General features: G+C 36.6%; 1 protein-coding gene across 1 annotated transcript; it reads right to left on the reverse strand.

The window, feature by feature from the left end:
• Positions 1-421: 421 nt before the first annotated feature.
• Positions 422-2,850, reverse strand: LOC114311395 (actin-depolymerizing factor 5). Its single transcript, XM_028257540.2, has 3 exons — positions 2,575-2,850; positions 2,128-2,387; positions 422-770 (listed from the first exon to the last, which is right to left on the reverse strand). The coding sequence occupies exons 1-3, from the start codon at positions 2,710-2,712 to the stop codon at positions 620-622; spliced, it is 549 nt and encodes a 182-aa protein (XP_028113341.2). The 5' UTR covers positions 2,713-2,850; the 3' UTR covers positions 422-619.
• Between the last annotated feature and the right edge of the window lie 12,588 nt (positions 2,851-15,438).

The raw sequence follows: 15,438 nt of genomic DNA on the forward strand, positions 1-15,438 counted from the left end.
TAAATTTTCTAATCTTGTGACATTACTTTCTAATAAAATGAGATGCCATTAATATGGGTGCCCAAAAATGCGTTTAGATCCTTTGACAAACAAGTGAGAAACGAAGATTTTTATTAGATGATCAATAATTATAAAAGAGTTACATTAATAAATTAATATTTTAAATTTTAAAACAACTAAGAGAAGTACTAAAACTCATAATGTTGTGATTATTTTGTTAGGGTTCTAGAAGAAATAGTGTATATGGGTGAATGATGTTCTGCAAGGCTGAATTTTCATATTATGGTAATGAAAATTACATGGTTGAATTGATGAAAAATAAATATTGTCTATTTAATTTTATTTTTAATTTTTTATTGACTATAACATTAATGTCTCAGTTTTCAAACATATAATGGAGGATGAAAAAAAAAAAAAAAGGTGAGAAACATTAAAGTTGCTTTGTCATTTAAGTTACACACAGGAAAAGATAATTATTACAAATTAGAAGATAACTTACATTAGCACCAAAATTTTGAAAAATGCAAGAAAAAGTTAAGAAAAAGAAAAGACACAATAATTTGGAGTATTATATAAAAGTAAGAAAGAGAGCTAAATCCAAATGAATGTAGCCATATGTCTATAGGGCTCTGTCCATAATGACATCAATACCCATCTCAGTAGGGTCGGTGGCTTGGACTTCATAGTGGATGCCATCGAGGACCCTCCTCAACCCATCTTTTGATGTTGCGTATAGAATTTTTGCTCTAATTCTTGATGCTGTTGGAGACCTTTCAAAATTTGTAAAAAATCAATTAGTCAAATGTAATTAATAATTTAAAAAATTTCATATTTGTATAGTGAGGTTAATTATGTCTATATGATAATTTGTTATTTGAGGATGATACTGTTAGATATGCAGATAACTTTCAATAGAGAGATAAGTCCTGAGACTGGGATTAAGCCCGTATTGTTAGTTTCAACTTTACAGATTTTACCCTATATTTTTTTGATCGGCGAAAGTTAATAATTAGTTGAAATTCACACTCATATACCTTACAAGAAAATTTTACCCTCCCTTTCCACTCCTAAGAGTGGAATCCAAGACCTCCCTCTTAGGAGAGACTTGGTTGTCAAAGGGTTAGCCAACTAGGCTAGAGCCCCTTGATTCGGCTTTACCTTATATAATGTAACTTTGTTCATGTTTTAGGGTAAAAGAGAAAAAAGAAGAGGCTGTTGCAATTTTTAGAGAGTAAAACAACGAGAAAGAGTGTAATTCTATAATTACTATAGTGTGGCTTCCGAGGACATAGGCACGTTGCCGAGCCTCATATAACAATGTGTTCTATCAATTTTTTTTTTTTTTTTTTGTGATTCATAATTTTTAAGATCTATAGAGTTTAAGAATTGAACGTATAATAAAATCCCAATAGACATAGACATATATATATATATATTAGTGATTACATAATATCCTCGTTGCACTCTTTATCAACATACCAATCTTAACTGAATCATTGATCACCCTTTTATTGAATTATAGTACATATTCTCCTACTCACTTGTAGAATTATAAAAATAAATAAGATAAAACAATAAAAGGGAAAACGATATAAGAAGAGAAGACATCAAGTTTGGTTGGGTTGACTATAGGAATAGGGATAAGATTATTTGAATAGGTACTATCTTCTAAACATGATCCTTATCTGTTGAACTTCAGAGATAAGATTATCAAACATATCTTCCTTTTTCTGCTTATCGACTTTATACACAATTATTAGTATAATAATTTCTAATAAAAGATGAAATTCCAATAGTATATGCTAGTACATTAGGCTATGACACTTTTTTTTTTTTTTTTTTCACAAAATATTATGTATGTAGAATTTGTGTTTTAAAAATTATCTAAAGTGAGATGTATGATGTAAATTTAAATTTTATATTATGTAAACCGCAATACTATTCTAAGTAAAAAATGGAATTTTTTTATGTAATTTACTAATGTTGTGTTTGATTGAGAGATTTAAAAAGGAATTTAGAAAGGGAAAGAGAAAAGGATGGAAAATAAAATGATGTAATATTAGAAAGACAAAATATTCAATTAACAAGGATGGAAAATAAAATGATGTATAGGTGGGAGTAACGGACCATGCAATGAAGAAAATCTTGCTTTTCCGGCAATTGTCTACTGTGACGAAATCTAAATCAAACACGGCGTATCGACAATCATCCTTCGGCAGAGAAGCAGTAAGATCATCATAGTTTTCGCCGGCCCCGCCGACCTTATCGACGGTCACCAATCGAGATCCTTCATCGATCTTGAACACGATGTACCTGTGCACCTTCTTCCATTTCATCTCCATGAACGAGTTCTTGCACTCATCCGTCACCCACATCCCCGTCGTCGCCTATATATGTGCAATTCAATATCAATCGATATATTCATAAATATTTAAATCACGATACATATTGATCAATCGATATTTTATGTAATAAAAAAAACAAAAATTGATTAGAACAAAGAGGTGGATTTGATTGAAGTGGTGGATGATGTGAAAAAAGATATGAGTAGATGGGAAGTTTGTTGTTGCATACCATTTTGAAAGCCATAGCCATTTTTGTTGCAGTTGTTGTGATTGAGTGTTGTCTGAGCAATGAATTTGAGATTTGAGAGACTTGAGATGAGAGGGTACAAGATGCGTGTGGGTGTTTGTTATATATATATGCCATCATTTGAAAACGCCAATAATATTGATGTTAATTACAGGTCAGTCCATGCTTATCTATGGGTGTGCTTATTACACCCTCTGATTTCATTTAGCACGAGGTTTCTCTCCAATCCACTAGAAGGGTTTTCTGTAAATTTGACTTATTAAATGGCTATGTACTTATTTCATTTAGAGCAAGGCTCCTCTCCAATTCATTGGACTCAAGGGCTCGTAAATTTGACTTAATAAGAGATTGTGTCCCTATTATTTGAATCATTGTGTAGTATTTTTTAAATAGATTATTTATGTGAAAAATTAAGTTGATTAAATTATATTGTTTTTTTTTTAAAATAAATAATTTATTTTCAAAATGATATCAATTTTTCATTTATTTAATACAAATATGGCACAATAATTTAGCAAATCATACTTTATTAAAATAATGATATACTTGACAAGTGATACGAAATAAAAAAATTTAAATCATAAAATAAATTTGTGACGAGACTTTTAACTAGACCTTCAAGTCCCATGGAAGCCTGGCTTTGGACTCTAGGGTGTGCGTAAGGAACAATGATCCTCTAGAGTTTTTTTTTCCTAAAGTTTCCTAGAGTGGTGTGTTGTATGGTTGAGATTTAATGACAAGTCACATCAATTTTTTAGCATTAAATCTCATCCATACAACACATCACTTTAGAAAACTTTAGGGAAAAAAAATTCTAGAGGATCTTTAGTGGTGCCGTAAGCTTGTGGTGGGGTGGACATGTTTGGTGTAAATGACCAGACTGCCCTCAATCTGTGGGGGCATTTCCCAATATAAGCCATTTTTGTATCGTATTTCCAAAACTAGGCCAACTTCTGACGGAATTCCAAAACTAAGTTAAAACGCTATTACTATTCGCGCTTTCACTGTTAGGAGCGGAAAAGTAGGTGAACAGTAAAATCGCTATTACAAATAGCGACTTTGATTAATAAGTCGCTATTACAAATAGCGCTTCTAGGGTTATTTTTTTCCCAATAAAAAACGCTGTTCTTAACAGCGCTTTTCACACAAATTTTTGTTGCAAAAAAACGCTATTATCAATAGCGATTTTAACAAAAACAAATTCCCCAAAAAACGCTGTTTATAGTAGCGATTTTAACATAATTTTTTTTGCAGAAAAAACGCTATTCATAATAGCGATTTCAGTTAAAATTTTGTTCCAAAAAACGCTATTCCTAATAGCGATTTTAACAGAAATTTTTTTTTTACCATAAACTTTGTTGGAATAAAACGCTATTTTCAAGATAAAACAAAAGGAAAAAACATAAAGCAATTATCATGTTAAAATATGTTTTTTTTTTCTTTTTTTTGTTTAGAATGTGTAATTCATAAATTTTACATAATATGAAAAAAAACCTCTTCTCATATATTAATTTTACATACTATTTTTCATATATATAATTTCAAAATCATATTCATGTAGATTATTGAATTTTTTTTGGGAAAATTTTACATAGCGATTTAGCTATTATAAAAAATGTAATTAAAGCTCATTTAGCTATTATCAATAGTATATTAATTTTACATAGCGATTTTTCATTATTTCATAGCGAATTGTTTCAAGTTAAATGAGCTTTAATTACATTTTTTTAATTACATTTTTTTGGGAAATTTTTTTTTGTTAAAATCGCTATTGTTTTACAAAATGTAATTAAAAAAAAATTTTCGTCTTCACTAAAGTTGTTTTCATGTAAAATATTTTTTTGCTTATTGTTTTGTGTAATTAATTATTTTTTTTTCGCTTTACTAAAGTCGTTTTCATGTAAATTTTTTTTTTCTTTTGTCTTTATTTTGGGTTGGAATGTGTTATTTTGAAAATTATTTTGGCTTTACGAAAGCCGTTTTCATTTAAACATAAATATATATTTATTCTTTTGTTTTGGGTTAGAAGGTGAGAATGTAATTCAGAAAATCAGTTTAGTAAACCAGTTTAGTAAAACCGTTTTGTACCCGTTTTCATTTAAATTTATTTTGTTATGGGTTAGAATGTGATATGCATGCTGTACAGTTCGAAGCACACCCACACATTGTGCAACTCGACGAGCAACGACGAAGGGTGAGACGCGAAGACCACCGCGGAGTAGGCCAAGAAGACAAAGGCCACAGCGAGAGCTCCTAAAATAAATTTTCTCAACATTTTTGTAATAATACTTAATACATAATATACGAAGTCAGTACTTTACAAAATACTCTTACGGGTATGAAAACAACATAACTGAAGTTGCAAATGTAATAGTTTTCAGTTACGTAGGTAGTACAGACATAATTCTCCCACAAAAATACATTATGGACACCATGAACTGAACACACATTACATACATCCTGGACACTCTTAACTGAACACACAATACATAAACATAACAGTTAGATAGAGAAACACCTAATTCATGACCTAATATTGCATATTAGTAGCCGTAACATTTGACAGACACAATACATATACATAAACATAAACTTAAACATAAACATAACATAACATAACAGTTATACTTACTCTAACACAGACATTACATATTAATGGAAGTTGTTATATTGCCGAAGTGTAGACATTAACACCTAATTCGCGCTTAAATCGGCAGGTGGCTCAGAATCTGAACAATCCGAAAGCTCAGCGTCAGAGACAAGTTCAGGATCCTCCATGATAGCCTTGATAGCCGCAACATTTGGTTCTGTTTTGTTCTTCTGGGCATCCTTCTTAAGTATGAGTAGCTGCATATCGCGGGCTAATCTACGACCCATTTGAGAAATCTCACGTTCTAGTGTTTGACATAGTCGATCAACATTATCAGGATCTTCCTTTTGGATCTCAACAGAACGTGCTTTTGGCACCTTCAGTCCTCTTTCCCGACATAATCTTTCGTTTTGCACTCGCTCTATAAATAGTGCGGGCCACTTAAGAAGTCTAGCCTTTGCATAACCATATCCTGTTTGATTTTCTGATGGATCCTCCACCAAACCACATGGATCTCGATAGTACTTGGGCATGACGAAATGTCGCTTCCCAAACCTATCATGATAAGCACAAGAGGCATCCAAGAAAGGAAATGGTGTTTCATCTTCAGCATCGCCACTTCCCCTTCCCCCTCCTCGTCGTGAACTTTCACCCCTTTGCAAGTTCCTACCACCTCTGCGACCCCCACTCCCTCCTATGAACCATGTAGCCATGCTAATTTTTTAAAACAAATGAATAATAATTTCGTAGGGCGAAATGAGTTGTAAGGTTGTGTCTTCACCTTGAGTTGTAAGGTTGTGTCTTCACCTTTACTCGTTTATATAGTTGATTATGAACGGATAAATGAGAATCCCACATATATGCATGCTGACTGGAAGGTAAATCAGTAGATTCACTGTTGCCATGTGACTTTCTAAATTGAGAATCCCACATATATCAATACGAGATGAGTTATCACTGTAACAAAAAAGTCGAGCAAAAAATGGAGAAAACCAAAGCATGTGGACCAAGTCACATCACTTCACAATCCATCTGCATATACGAACAAAATAAGGGCATGGTGACTGTAAGGTAATTCAGTGAATTCACTGTTGCCATGTGACTTTCTAAGTTGAGAATCCCACATATATCAATAATAGATGAGTTGTCACTGTAATAAAAAAAATCGAGCAACAAATCGAGGAAACCAAAGCCTGTGCACCAATTCACATGACAAAGACCATCCATCTGCATATAAGGACAAAATAAAGGCATGCTGTTGTTAACAGATGACAAAGAATCTCACATATATCAATAACAGATGCGTTGTAATAAAAAAAATCGAGCAAAAAATCGAGAAAACCAAAGACTCTGCACCAAGTCACATGACTTCACAATCCATCTGCATATACAGACAAAATAAAGACAGGCTGACAATAAGGTAAATCAATGAATTCACTGTTGCCATGTGACTTTCTGAGTTGAGAATCCCACATATGTAAATAAGAGATGAGTTGTGACTGTAATAAACAAATCAATAAAACCGAAGACTGTGCACCAGGTCACATGACTTCACAATCTATCTGCATATACTGACAAGTCTCTCCACGATTTGACTACTCAATGTGTGAAAAAATGAAGGTCATGAAGCTTACGACCCGCTATTTGTATTTCATTGAAAAGTATGACTATTTTAATTGTTCTTGTCATTTGGGAAGCTATTCACCGACCTACCTGTTATGTTTTATGTGTTGTTGAAGGCGGTAGTTCGATTCACCGAGTTTAGTTTTTTGTCAACCCCTCATTCATTACCGGAGTCATAATTTTTACTGGACTTTCAATAATTGTAAGGTGACTCTTTCTTCTTTCCTGATGGAGATTGAAATTCGTTGTGATTTCATCCCTATTTCAGCAGCCCCAGTTAAGGGAACCTTTTCTCCGAGTTGCCTGATCTATTTTATGTGTTTTAAGTATTCACATAATTGAACATACATTAATCCATTAATTAATCCAGAACATTCATGAACAAATTGCAATTCAATAAAGAAAGTCATGAACTCATAAATGTGTACTTATAAATGTAGGTATTTCATAAACTTCAGGTGCATAACAAAAATACTTGAAATACATCCGTACGTTACACCAACAACAACGTTGTCTTACACTCCAGGAACGAACATATGAAAGATAACGGTGTTTGATTTCTTATTCATCATCTGACATGTAGTAGTCAGAGAGATATTTTTCATTGTTGAAGACATTATTTCGCTCAACCATTGTCAAATCTCTGTTGCTTGCTTCTGCCATTTCAGTGGCTAGCTGAAGCATGAAATGTCGACATCTCCGCATCAACATCCTGTTGTTCTCCTTCTTAATTCTGCTAACTGCTTTTTCATAGTCACTCACATTTCGTCTAGCCATGGTCAATGAACGACGATGAGGTACCGGTGCCCCAAAGTTACGTAGATCATTATACAATCCTTCTTGCTCCGTTACCCTGAACGCCCATTCTGCTCGGATACCAGCATAATAATCCTTCGGACTTGAGTACTTTTCGCTCTTGTAGTCATACATAAATGGAGGTAGCAGCCACACTTTCGGATTTCTTTGCTGGCGTGAACTTCCTGCACCTCTTGAAGACATTGTTAATAAAATTAAAAATAATAATAATAATAGTAATTGTATATCTATTACTATTGTTATGCCTTCAACAAACATCATACTGGGGTATTTATAGACATGATAGTGGTGCTAGGGCACTATGGAATAAGTGATACACGTGATATTATTTGATGTTGTTCATTTCATGTAATTTTGATTACCCGTGACTTTGTGTACCTGTGATGTAGTCACGGATGTGGTTGTAAGATAAAATAATAATTGTAGGCTATAGAATCACAATGCTATCCCTTCATATTCGAGCAGTGCGTTGTCAAATAAAACAAAATGCAGTGAGTTGTCACATCTGCACATGAAACTATTTTGTCATGCTTACTTTTGTAATACAATAAGTACTCACTTGGAATTGACGATTTCAGTACGTATAAGTGTTTTCGAGAAATTATAAATCAAATCGAAAAATGAAATTTTCTTTGTATTCAAGTAATATTGTTCATAAACTATCATTGTTTTTCTCACCAACATAACAAAATGGTCACCTGCTAGGTAAACACGATTGGAACGTTGGTGCCTATATTTTATCTTATTTTCAGTTAAAGAACTTCACAGTCATCCGATTTTTATTGTCATTACACAATCGTCCATCATATTTTTTTACCAACATAATAGCATTTCTGCTTCTTTTCACAGTCATAATAATGTGACTTAGATGAATTCTGAAATGTGCGGAAAAAACAAAGCATGTAAGTTGCACTGCAGAAGTCACATGCATCACGTAATGTCAAGAAACAAGTCACAACGTATACAAGCATGGCAAAGTAAGAAAGTCACATGCATTACTGCATCACTGCATAAAGTGACATGCAGCATTGCATCACTGCACAAAGTCACATGCCTCCTACGTACTGTGCCCATTGCAATTATGCACAAAGTCACAGGCATCGCTGCATCTTCGGCACAATAGCCGATGCTACAGGCCGTTGATTCGTTCATGACTGCACAAAGTCGAGTCCTGACAGCCGTATCCACTGGATAAGGTCAGTGGCATGCATGTGATCGAACAGGAAATTGCATACACACAGGTACCATGTGTGTATATGGTATAAATATCGTAGCATACCACAACAAAAGTTTTACAGCTATTTCTACCGATATGATCATGACATATACGGTGGTTGATCTATATTCAGCAATGGGTCGCTATTGGGTTGCAGATGGAGATGAATTTCAATACCCATTAAATCCAAATTTGCGTTACTCACGTGCCACCGTCAATACCATGAGAGCTGAGTGGGAATTTCGCAAAACTCGAGCAAACGTTCTCGTTGAGCTATGCCGTGAAGTTAATCTTAAATTTCCTCGCCGGTTAGCCATGCGTATGCCAACTGACACTCCACAGTTGTTGCAAAGGGCATTGCATCGTATCCGCGACGAGGTTAATCGCATGACACAACGTTTGCAGAGGTCTGAACTAATGAAGACCGCAAATGAGCGTGCCGAAGATGGGTTAATGGATGATGCACACCAGTACTACGCCTGGAGCATGGATGTTATGTATGAATCTGATATTGAGATGTCAGATGATGATGATAATGAATGAAATTGTTTGGATGAACGCACAGGGCATTTCTGTAATGCATGCAATTTGTAATGCTTATCCATGACTTATCAATAAAACGAGATATTTCAATTATTTTTAGCCTTCAACGAACATTTTTTTTATAGCTTCTTTACACATTTTGTTCAAACCAAACGCGTTTGTAATTTATGTTCTCCTAAATTACGGATAATGAGAGAGGGGTAGAGATGTGAAACAGATTTGTGTGATTCATCAATATAAATAAGAATAAAAAATTGTGAAATGATAATTGCGAATAAATAAGTATGACACTTACATCAGCTGTACAAGTTTGACACATACAAACAAAAAAGAAAAAAATAAAAAAACCTATATAGTCCATATCGCAACCGCTAATGCCCTAACCTGCCCCCAGTCCCACAACCCCGACCGTGGATCTCCCTCCTCGGTCTCCTACGGTAGACTCTCTGAATATCTGGCACTCTCTCCCCTGCATGCTGCCCTCCACTGACTGCCTGCGGAGCCTGTGAGTGTGAGTGTGACCCCCCCTCTCCTGCATCTGATGCCCCTGATCCTGCCTGTGCCTGTAGATCATATACTGCTATGAGCTGTGAAACTCCCACTCCCTCGTCTGGTGCAACTGTATCACGATCTGCAGCTCGACCACGACCTCTGCCTCTGCCCGCACCCCGACCTCGGCCGCGACGTCCCCCACGACCATAACCTCTCCCTCGCGCTCTGGGGGGGGGCTCAATATGGCCCTCATCATCAATGTGTGAGATGTCAGTGAGAACTGCATCATGTGTACTCCTGGGCGCGGTCGAAGTAGTCCCCATAAAAGCAGGTGATAACTGGGTGGGTGGGGTAGCAACATCATGCATGAACGGGGGGGCGGTCGAAGTGCTCCCCAGAAAAGTAGGATGTAACTGGGTGGGTGGGGTAATAACATCATGTATGAAGCGGGGCGGTGACCAATCAGGGTCAGGGTCAGCATGCTGGGTAAGATGTACGTGTGGGGAATATGGAGAAATGTATGGGGTATCATGTGGTGGGGTGCCTGAAGTCGAAGGACCTGCTGTGGCTGGCGCTGAACTGGAAGGCACTGACGTGGACGGGACTGATGTGTCTGGAGCAGCTGCTGCAGTGTGTACACCGTAGTCCCCAAAATGCAGACGATCTACCCGATGGGCATGCTGGATCCCCTCGTACAATAACTCTCTGATCTCTACAAGGGCCTGCAGACCAAGCTGTCCATCACGTCTGAAAATAGCATCCTCAGCCAAGTGATATGACCTCCCAGCTCGAACCACCTGTCAAAAAAATAGATATATTAGGCTATAGTTGACTGAAAATAATCAATTATGATATTAACAATTATCGGAGATATAGTACGCTACTCACCAATGACTCGAGAGAAGGCCCAACTCCCTGATATCCGTCCTCGGACAGGTGGCTCGGATTACCGACAAGTAGGTGTGTATGTCGCCGATACCACAACATGTAAGGGTCGGGAGAGGGGAGGACCCCATCGCTCCAGTCAGCCTGTACAATAGTGTCGCGACGGGCATCCCACAACTGTATGTATCGCATATGATGCTGACTCCAGTCAGTGCTGCCTCGGCCACGTCTATCCGTCGCATGCAACCGCCACTCGGTGTCACATCGATCCGGCACGGGCTGGACCCGACCAAACTGTCGGAGGACACGATCAGGGAGATGCCACTCAACCACGTCATAACAAATGAGTGGTACTCTCGCCATCCATATATCCTCACCTAGGCGGCAGTAGTCTGGGAGCGTGTGCAGGACATCAGCATAAGGCTGCCAGATAAACTACAATAACGACAAGTCTATTAAAAATCAGTCATAAACGTATACAGTCCATATGACAATTAAAATTTAGGTATATAAATTTGATACCTCGCCGTCTATCATCCGGTCAAGCTGGTCTCTATACACGACCACTACGTGGGTCGATACGACCTCGTGGCTCATGTCAACCCTCCATCGGCTACCTCGAGGTCCGGCCGGCATCTGCATGTCTCCCTGCCCGATGGGAACCTCACCAGGAGCAACTACTTGCCGCCTAGCCGGGGCAATGCGAATCAATCTCTCCCACGCCCAAATCTGCAATAGTTTGAACGCAATTACAATACTGATATATGCCATACAATATGAATTGACATGTAATAAAATTCTTACTAACCTGTAGCAAGACAAGGGGTCCTCCGATCTGAGTCACACCCACCTGAGTGGCTCGACATAACATCCTATACAAGCATGCCAAAGCCGCGGCGCCCCAGCTGTACTGGCCGATGACGTCAATGTCTCTCAACAGTGGCAAATACATCAGCTTGAGCAGGTTCTGTGACTTATCAGGGAGAAGTACCCCCCCAATAAGCCACAGAATATATGCTCGCGCATGCTGCTGTACTAACTCATCTGCAGCATCATCTGGAAAATCGCCCTGAAAATGCTCCGACAGCCACCTCACCCTCACTCTACCTGCCTGTAAGTCTGCAGGTGTAGGTGCTACTCCCAATAGCTCAGCACATAGCGCTATCCACTGCTCCGTCGTCAATGATGGGTCAAGTCCAGTAACTGCTCGCCCATCAATCCGTAGACCGTATAGGACAGATACGTCCTGCAATGTGACGGTGGCCTCACCAGTCGGGAAATGAAATGTATGAGTCTCTGTGCGCCATCTCTCGACGAGAGCAGTAATGAGTGGGTGGTCCAGTCTGATATGGTCTATACGATATACACCATAGAATCCCGCGCGTAGTAGACACTGCAAGACTCTATGGTGCAATGGACGATCCCACAGGCCGGAATCTCCCCGTCGGCATGCCACCACGGTGCGTGACTGGTCCTGCATAACAGAATGAGTATTTTAAATTATAGCATTATCAAGGAAATGAAAAACAAAATGCAGTGTATTTTCATTGTACGCGTAAAGTCCAACAAACGTTATTGCATACCGGGTCCTCCCATATACTGTCAGCCCGATGTGGATGACTAAAAAGGGGGACCTCATCAGGTAGATGTGCCATGAAGCCTGTACAGTTGAAAAACAAATACATTTTGACAAACTGTATTGGTGAGCATGTAATTTAACTATATCAATTAAGCTGAAATTATTATGTACATGACGACTTGAAAAATAAATGTGGTCGATTATTTTAAAAGTATAAATTTGTGTGCCATTAACTAAAATCAAAAGTTTGCATATTATGTGCCCATTAAATATGATAAACAATTCAACATAACCTATCGTTATCTATGCTTCAGACTAATATAAAAATCTTTTACAAAGTCATTTTACGATATCAGTTACATAAGCTTAATAATGACCAATAACATGTGGATAGTTTTTGTATGTCAATATTTACAAACAAAATGGAATGATCAATTTTTTTTTTTCAAAACTTCATTATTGATTTTGGCATATTTGACATAACGTCATTATTGATTTTGACATATTTGACAAAATTCGTTACATTTATGGCATATTCGACAACTTCATTATTGATTTTGTAATTTTTGTTTTGCAATAAAATAAAAAATTTGTAAATTACGTACATGTAATTCACAAAATTCTGTAATAAACATTTTCAATGAAGTAGAGAATAAAAACTATGATAGTTGTAAATTTCGTCAAGCAAATAAAACAATTACAATATATAAAGAATTAAACAACAGAAATGATATATTACAAATAAAAAATGTTCTATTACATGTATGGCCCCGTTTACAAATAATGAATTACAAAAGAAAATAAAATGATCTATTACAAATAAAGAATTACAAAAAGATCTATTACAATATGTAAGTATTACATAGTCTTCATCGACCAAGTCGCGCCGGACATGTTCGCCTGTCATGACCTGTCTGCTGGCACTCACTGCAACGAGCGGTCAAACGCCTATCTGATATGTCCATCTCATTCGGAATACGAGACATAGATGCACGACCCCGTTTCACTTGTCGCAGACGCAGTACATTAGGCATTAAAGTCCACTGCGGATCAGCCCAATAATCTTGATGCGGTATTGGATTGAATTTAGTTTCCCAAACTCTAATGTATACAGGAAGCCTATATACTGGATCAACGTACTCGAATGGATTGTCACCGCATTCAGACATTACAGCGAGCATATGAGAACATGGATAGTGTCGTATCTCATATTTCCCACAACTGCACGTGGGTTGATTCATCCGCACAATTTGTGTATTGCGACCTCGTCCATGGCGAAAAGATGTTTGCACCTCAAACACGCGGCGTGGCCTATAAAAAAATTATAGTAGAAACTAATGAAGTTCATGTTTTTAGGTGTAGTTAAATTGACAACATAATAACAATAATTTAATTTATATTACAAACTAACCTGTCATATGATATCAACTTGAAAGTATTTGCCCTTGCGATGCCATCCTCAATAGTTTTTTGCATCTGTCTAGGGTATTGGAACTCATTTCGTACATCTAGTTCAGCTTGGGCTCCCATCTTGCGATTCCATCTGTGTTACATTCGGAAGATTCTGTACAACCTCTTTCTGAATGTACACTTCCAAACAATTTGGTGGTTCGAAATTTCCACCGATACTTAAAACGGTGTTCAACGCCTCATCGTCATTTATCGGTAATATTTTGTATTTGCTGGTTGCTTGCCACTGGCGATAAGGATATCTACATTTGAAGATCAATCGGACTGTTTCCCCGTAACTTGCGACCTTGGACATAAACATCTCCTCCAAATTGCCAAGTGTGGTGCCAAGTTGCACCATATATATCCCTTTCGGCTCAGCATCATATGACACACCTTCATCGGGATCCCGAATTATGTTTCCCCCCCAGTAAAAGATAATTGGAACAGTTGCCATATACTTGCTTCAATGAAACAATAAATATTAAAATATCAACAATATACATATATTGAATTGTACTTGTAAAATAAACATTAAAATTTGCAGAAGCCACAAATAAAAGCAACCCTCTAATTTTTTATCAATTTATATTTTCCAGGGTTGAAGGAACTGTAGAGGTGAAACATTAATTCAATTTCTATTTTGTCAACTATATATTTGTGTCTCAACTTGATTATTACTTTTTATTCAATAATCTTGTTCACTTATTTTTATTCGTATAACAGAACAGCTGAGATTTCATCTATACGTGGAGTTACATATTGTGTCTCATTTACTTCGTATGTGAAGACTCTTATCTTTTCAACGTGAATGTTCTTTGTTGTCATTGCTCTATTGTCTTCATCTAAAAAACACATAACAAGAAGTATACATGTTGTCTTAATTCTTTCGAATTAGTGGCGAAAAATAAAATAGGTTGACAGATATTTAGTAGAGGGTGACGCGATTGATTTGGACAATATAAAATACAGGGTGCAAACATTGAGAGAGATTTTTTTAACCTGATGATGTAATTGTTCAGATTTATGGAAAATATAAGTTAATTTGATTTGCTCCAACTTGTGCCATTACGGACCTTAATGACAAAGTTATTTCCTATGTGAACTAGTAACCCTCGTCCATTTTGTAGAGGGCATAGAGGCTTTCTTATAAAATTAAAACAACAAACTGATTTTGGATCATTTTGGATTGTTCTGAAAAGTAAGAAAAAAATTAAATTTATTTACTCCTTTTTTTTCTTACACATACAAAAACAACAAAATTATTACAGAGATAATTTATAATGGCCAAAAATTAGAGATAATTAAATTGAAGTTGGTGGTTAAATGTATGGACTACATTTTGGACAGTTATCCATGTGAATCTATCGGGCCATCCGTACCAATTATTTGGTATTACAAAATACATGCTTACCCATCAACGTGCCAATTTTTTTTTTTCCCTTCTTACGTACGAAATTGCTACGGACTATTAATTAAAATAATTTATTACTCTTTTCATGCATATATGTCTGCACACCTCTATGGACAGAATAATTATGATATTTGCTTCCGCCAACCCCTAATTTTGTAAATCTATTTAAGTGGCCTTCGGTAATCTTAGGATTACTGGCCGGTCATACCTATAGTAGCGAGTTTGGGTCGTGATAGAGT

The sequence above is a fragment of the Camellia sinensis genome, chromosome 2, assembly GCF_055761805.1.
Source record: "Camellia sinensis isolate YWXY chromosome 2, ASM5576180v1, whole genome shotgun sequence".
Taxonomy (NCBI): domain Eukaryota; kingdom Viridiplantae; phylum Streptophyta; class Magnoliopsida; order Ericales; family Theaceae; genus Camellia; species Camellia sinensis.

Coding starts and splice junctions, on each gene's coding strand:
- LOC114311395 (XM_028257540.2), bottom strand. CDS start 2,712: ATGATGGCATATATATATAACAAACACCCACACGCATCTTGTACCCTC. Junction 2,388..2,574: donor TGGCTATGGCTTTCAAAATG/GTATGCAACAAC, acceptor GCACATATATAG/GCGACGACGGGGATGTGGGT. Junction 771..2,127: donor AAGATTTTCTTCATTGCATG/GTCCGTTACTCC, acceptor AAATTTTGAAAG/GTCTCCAACAGCATCAAGAA.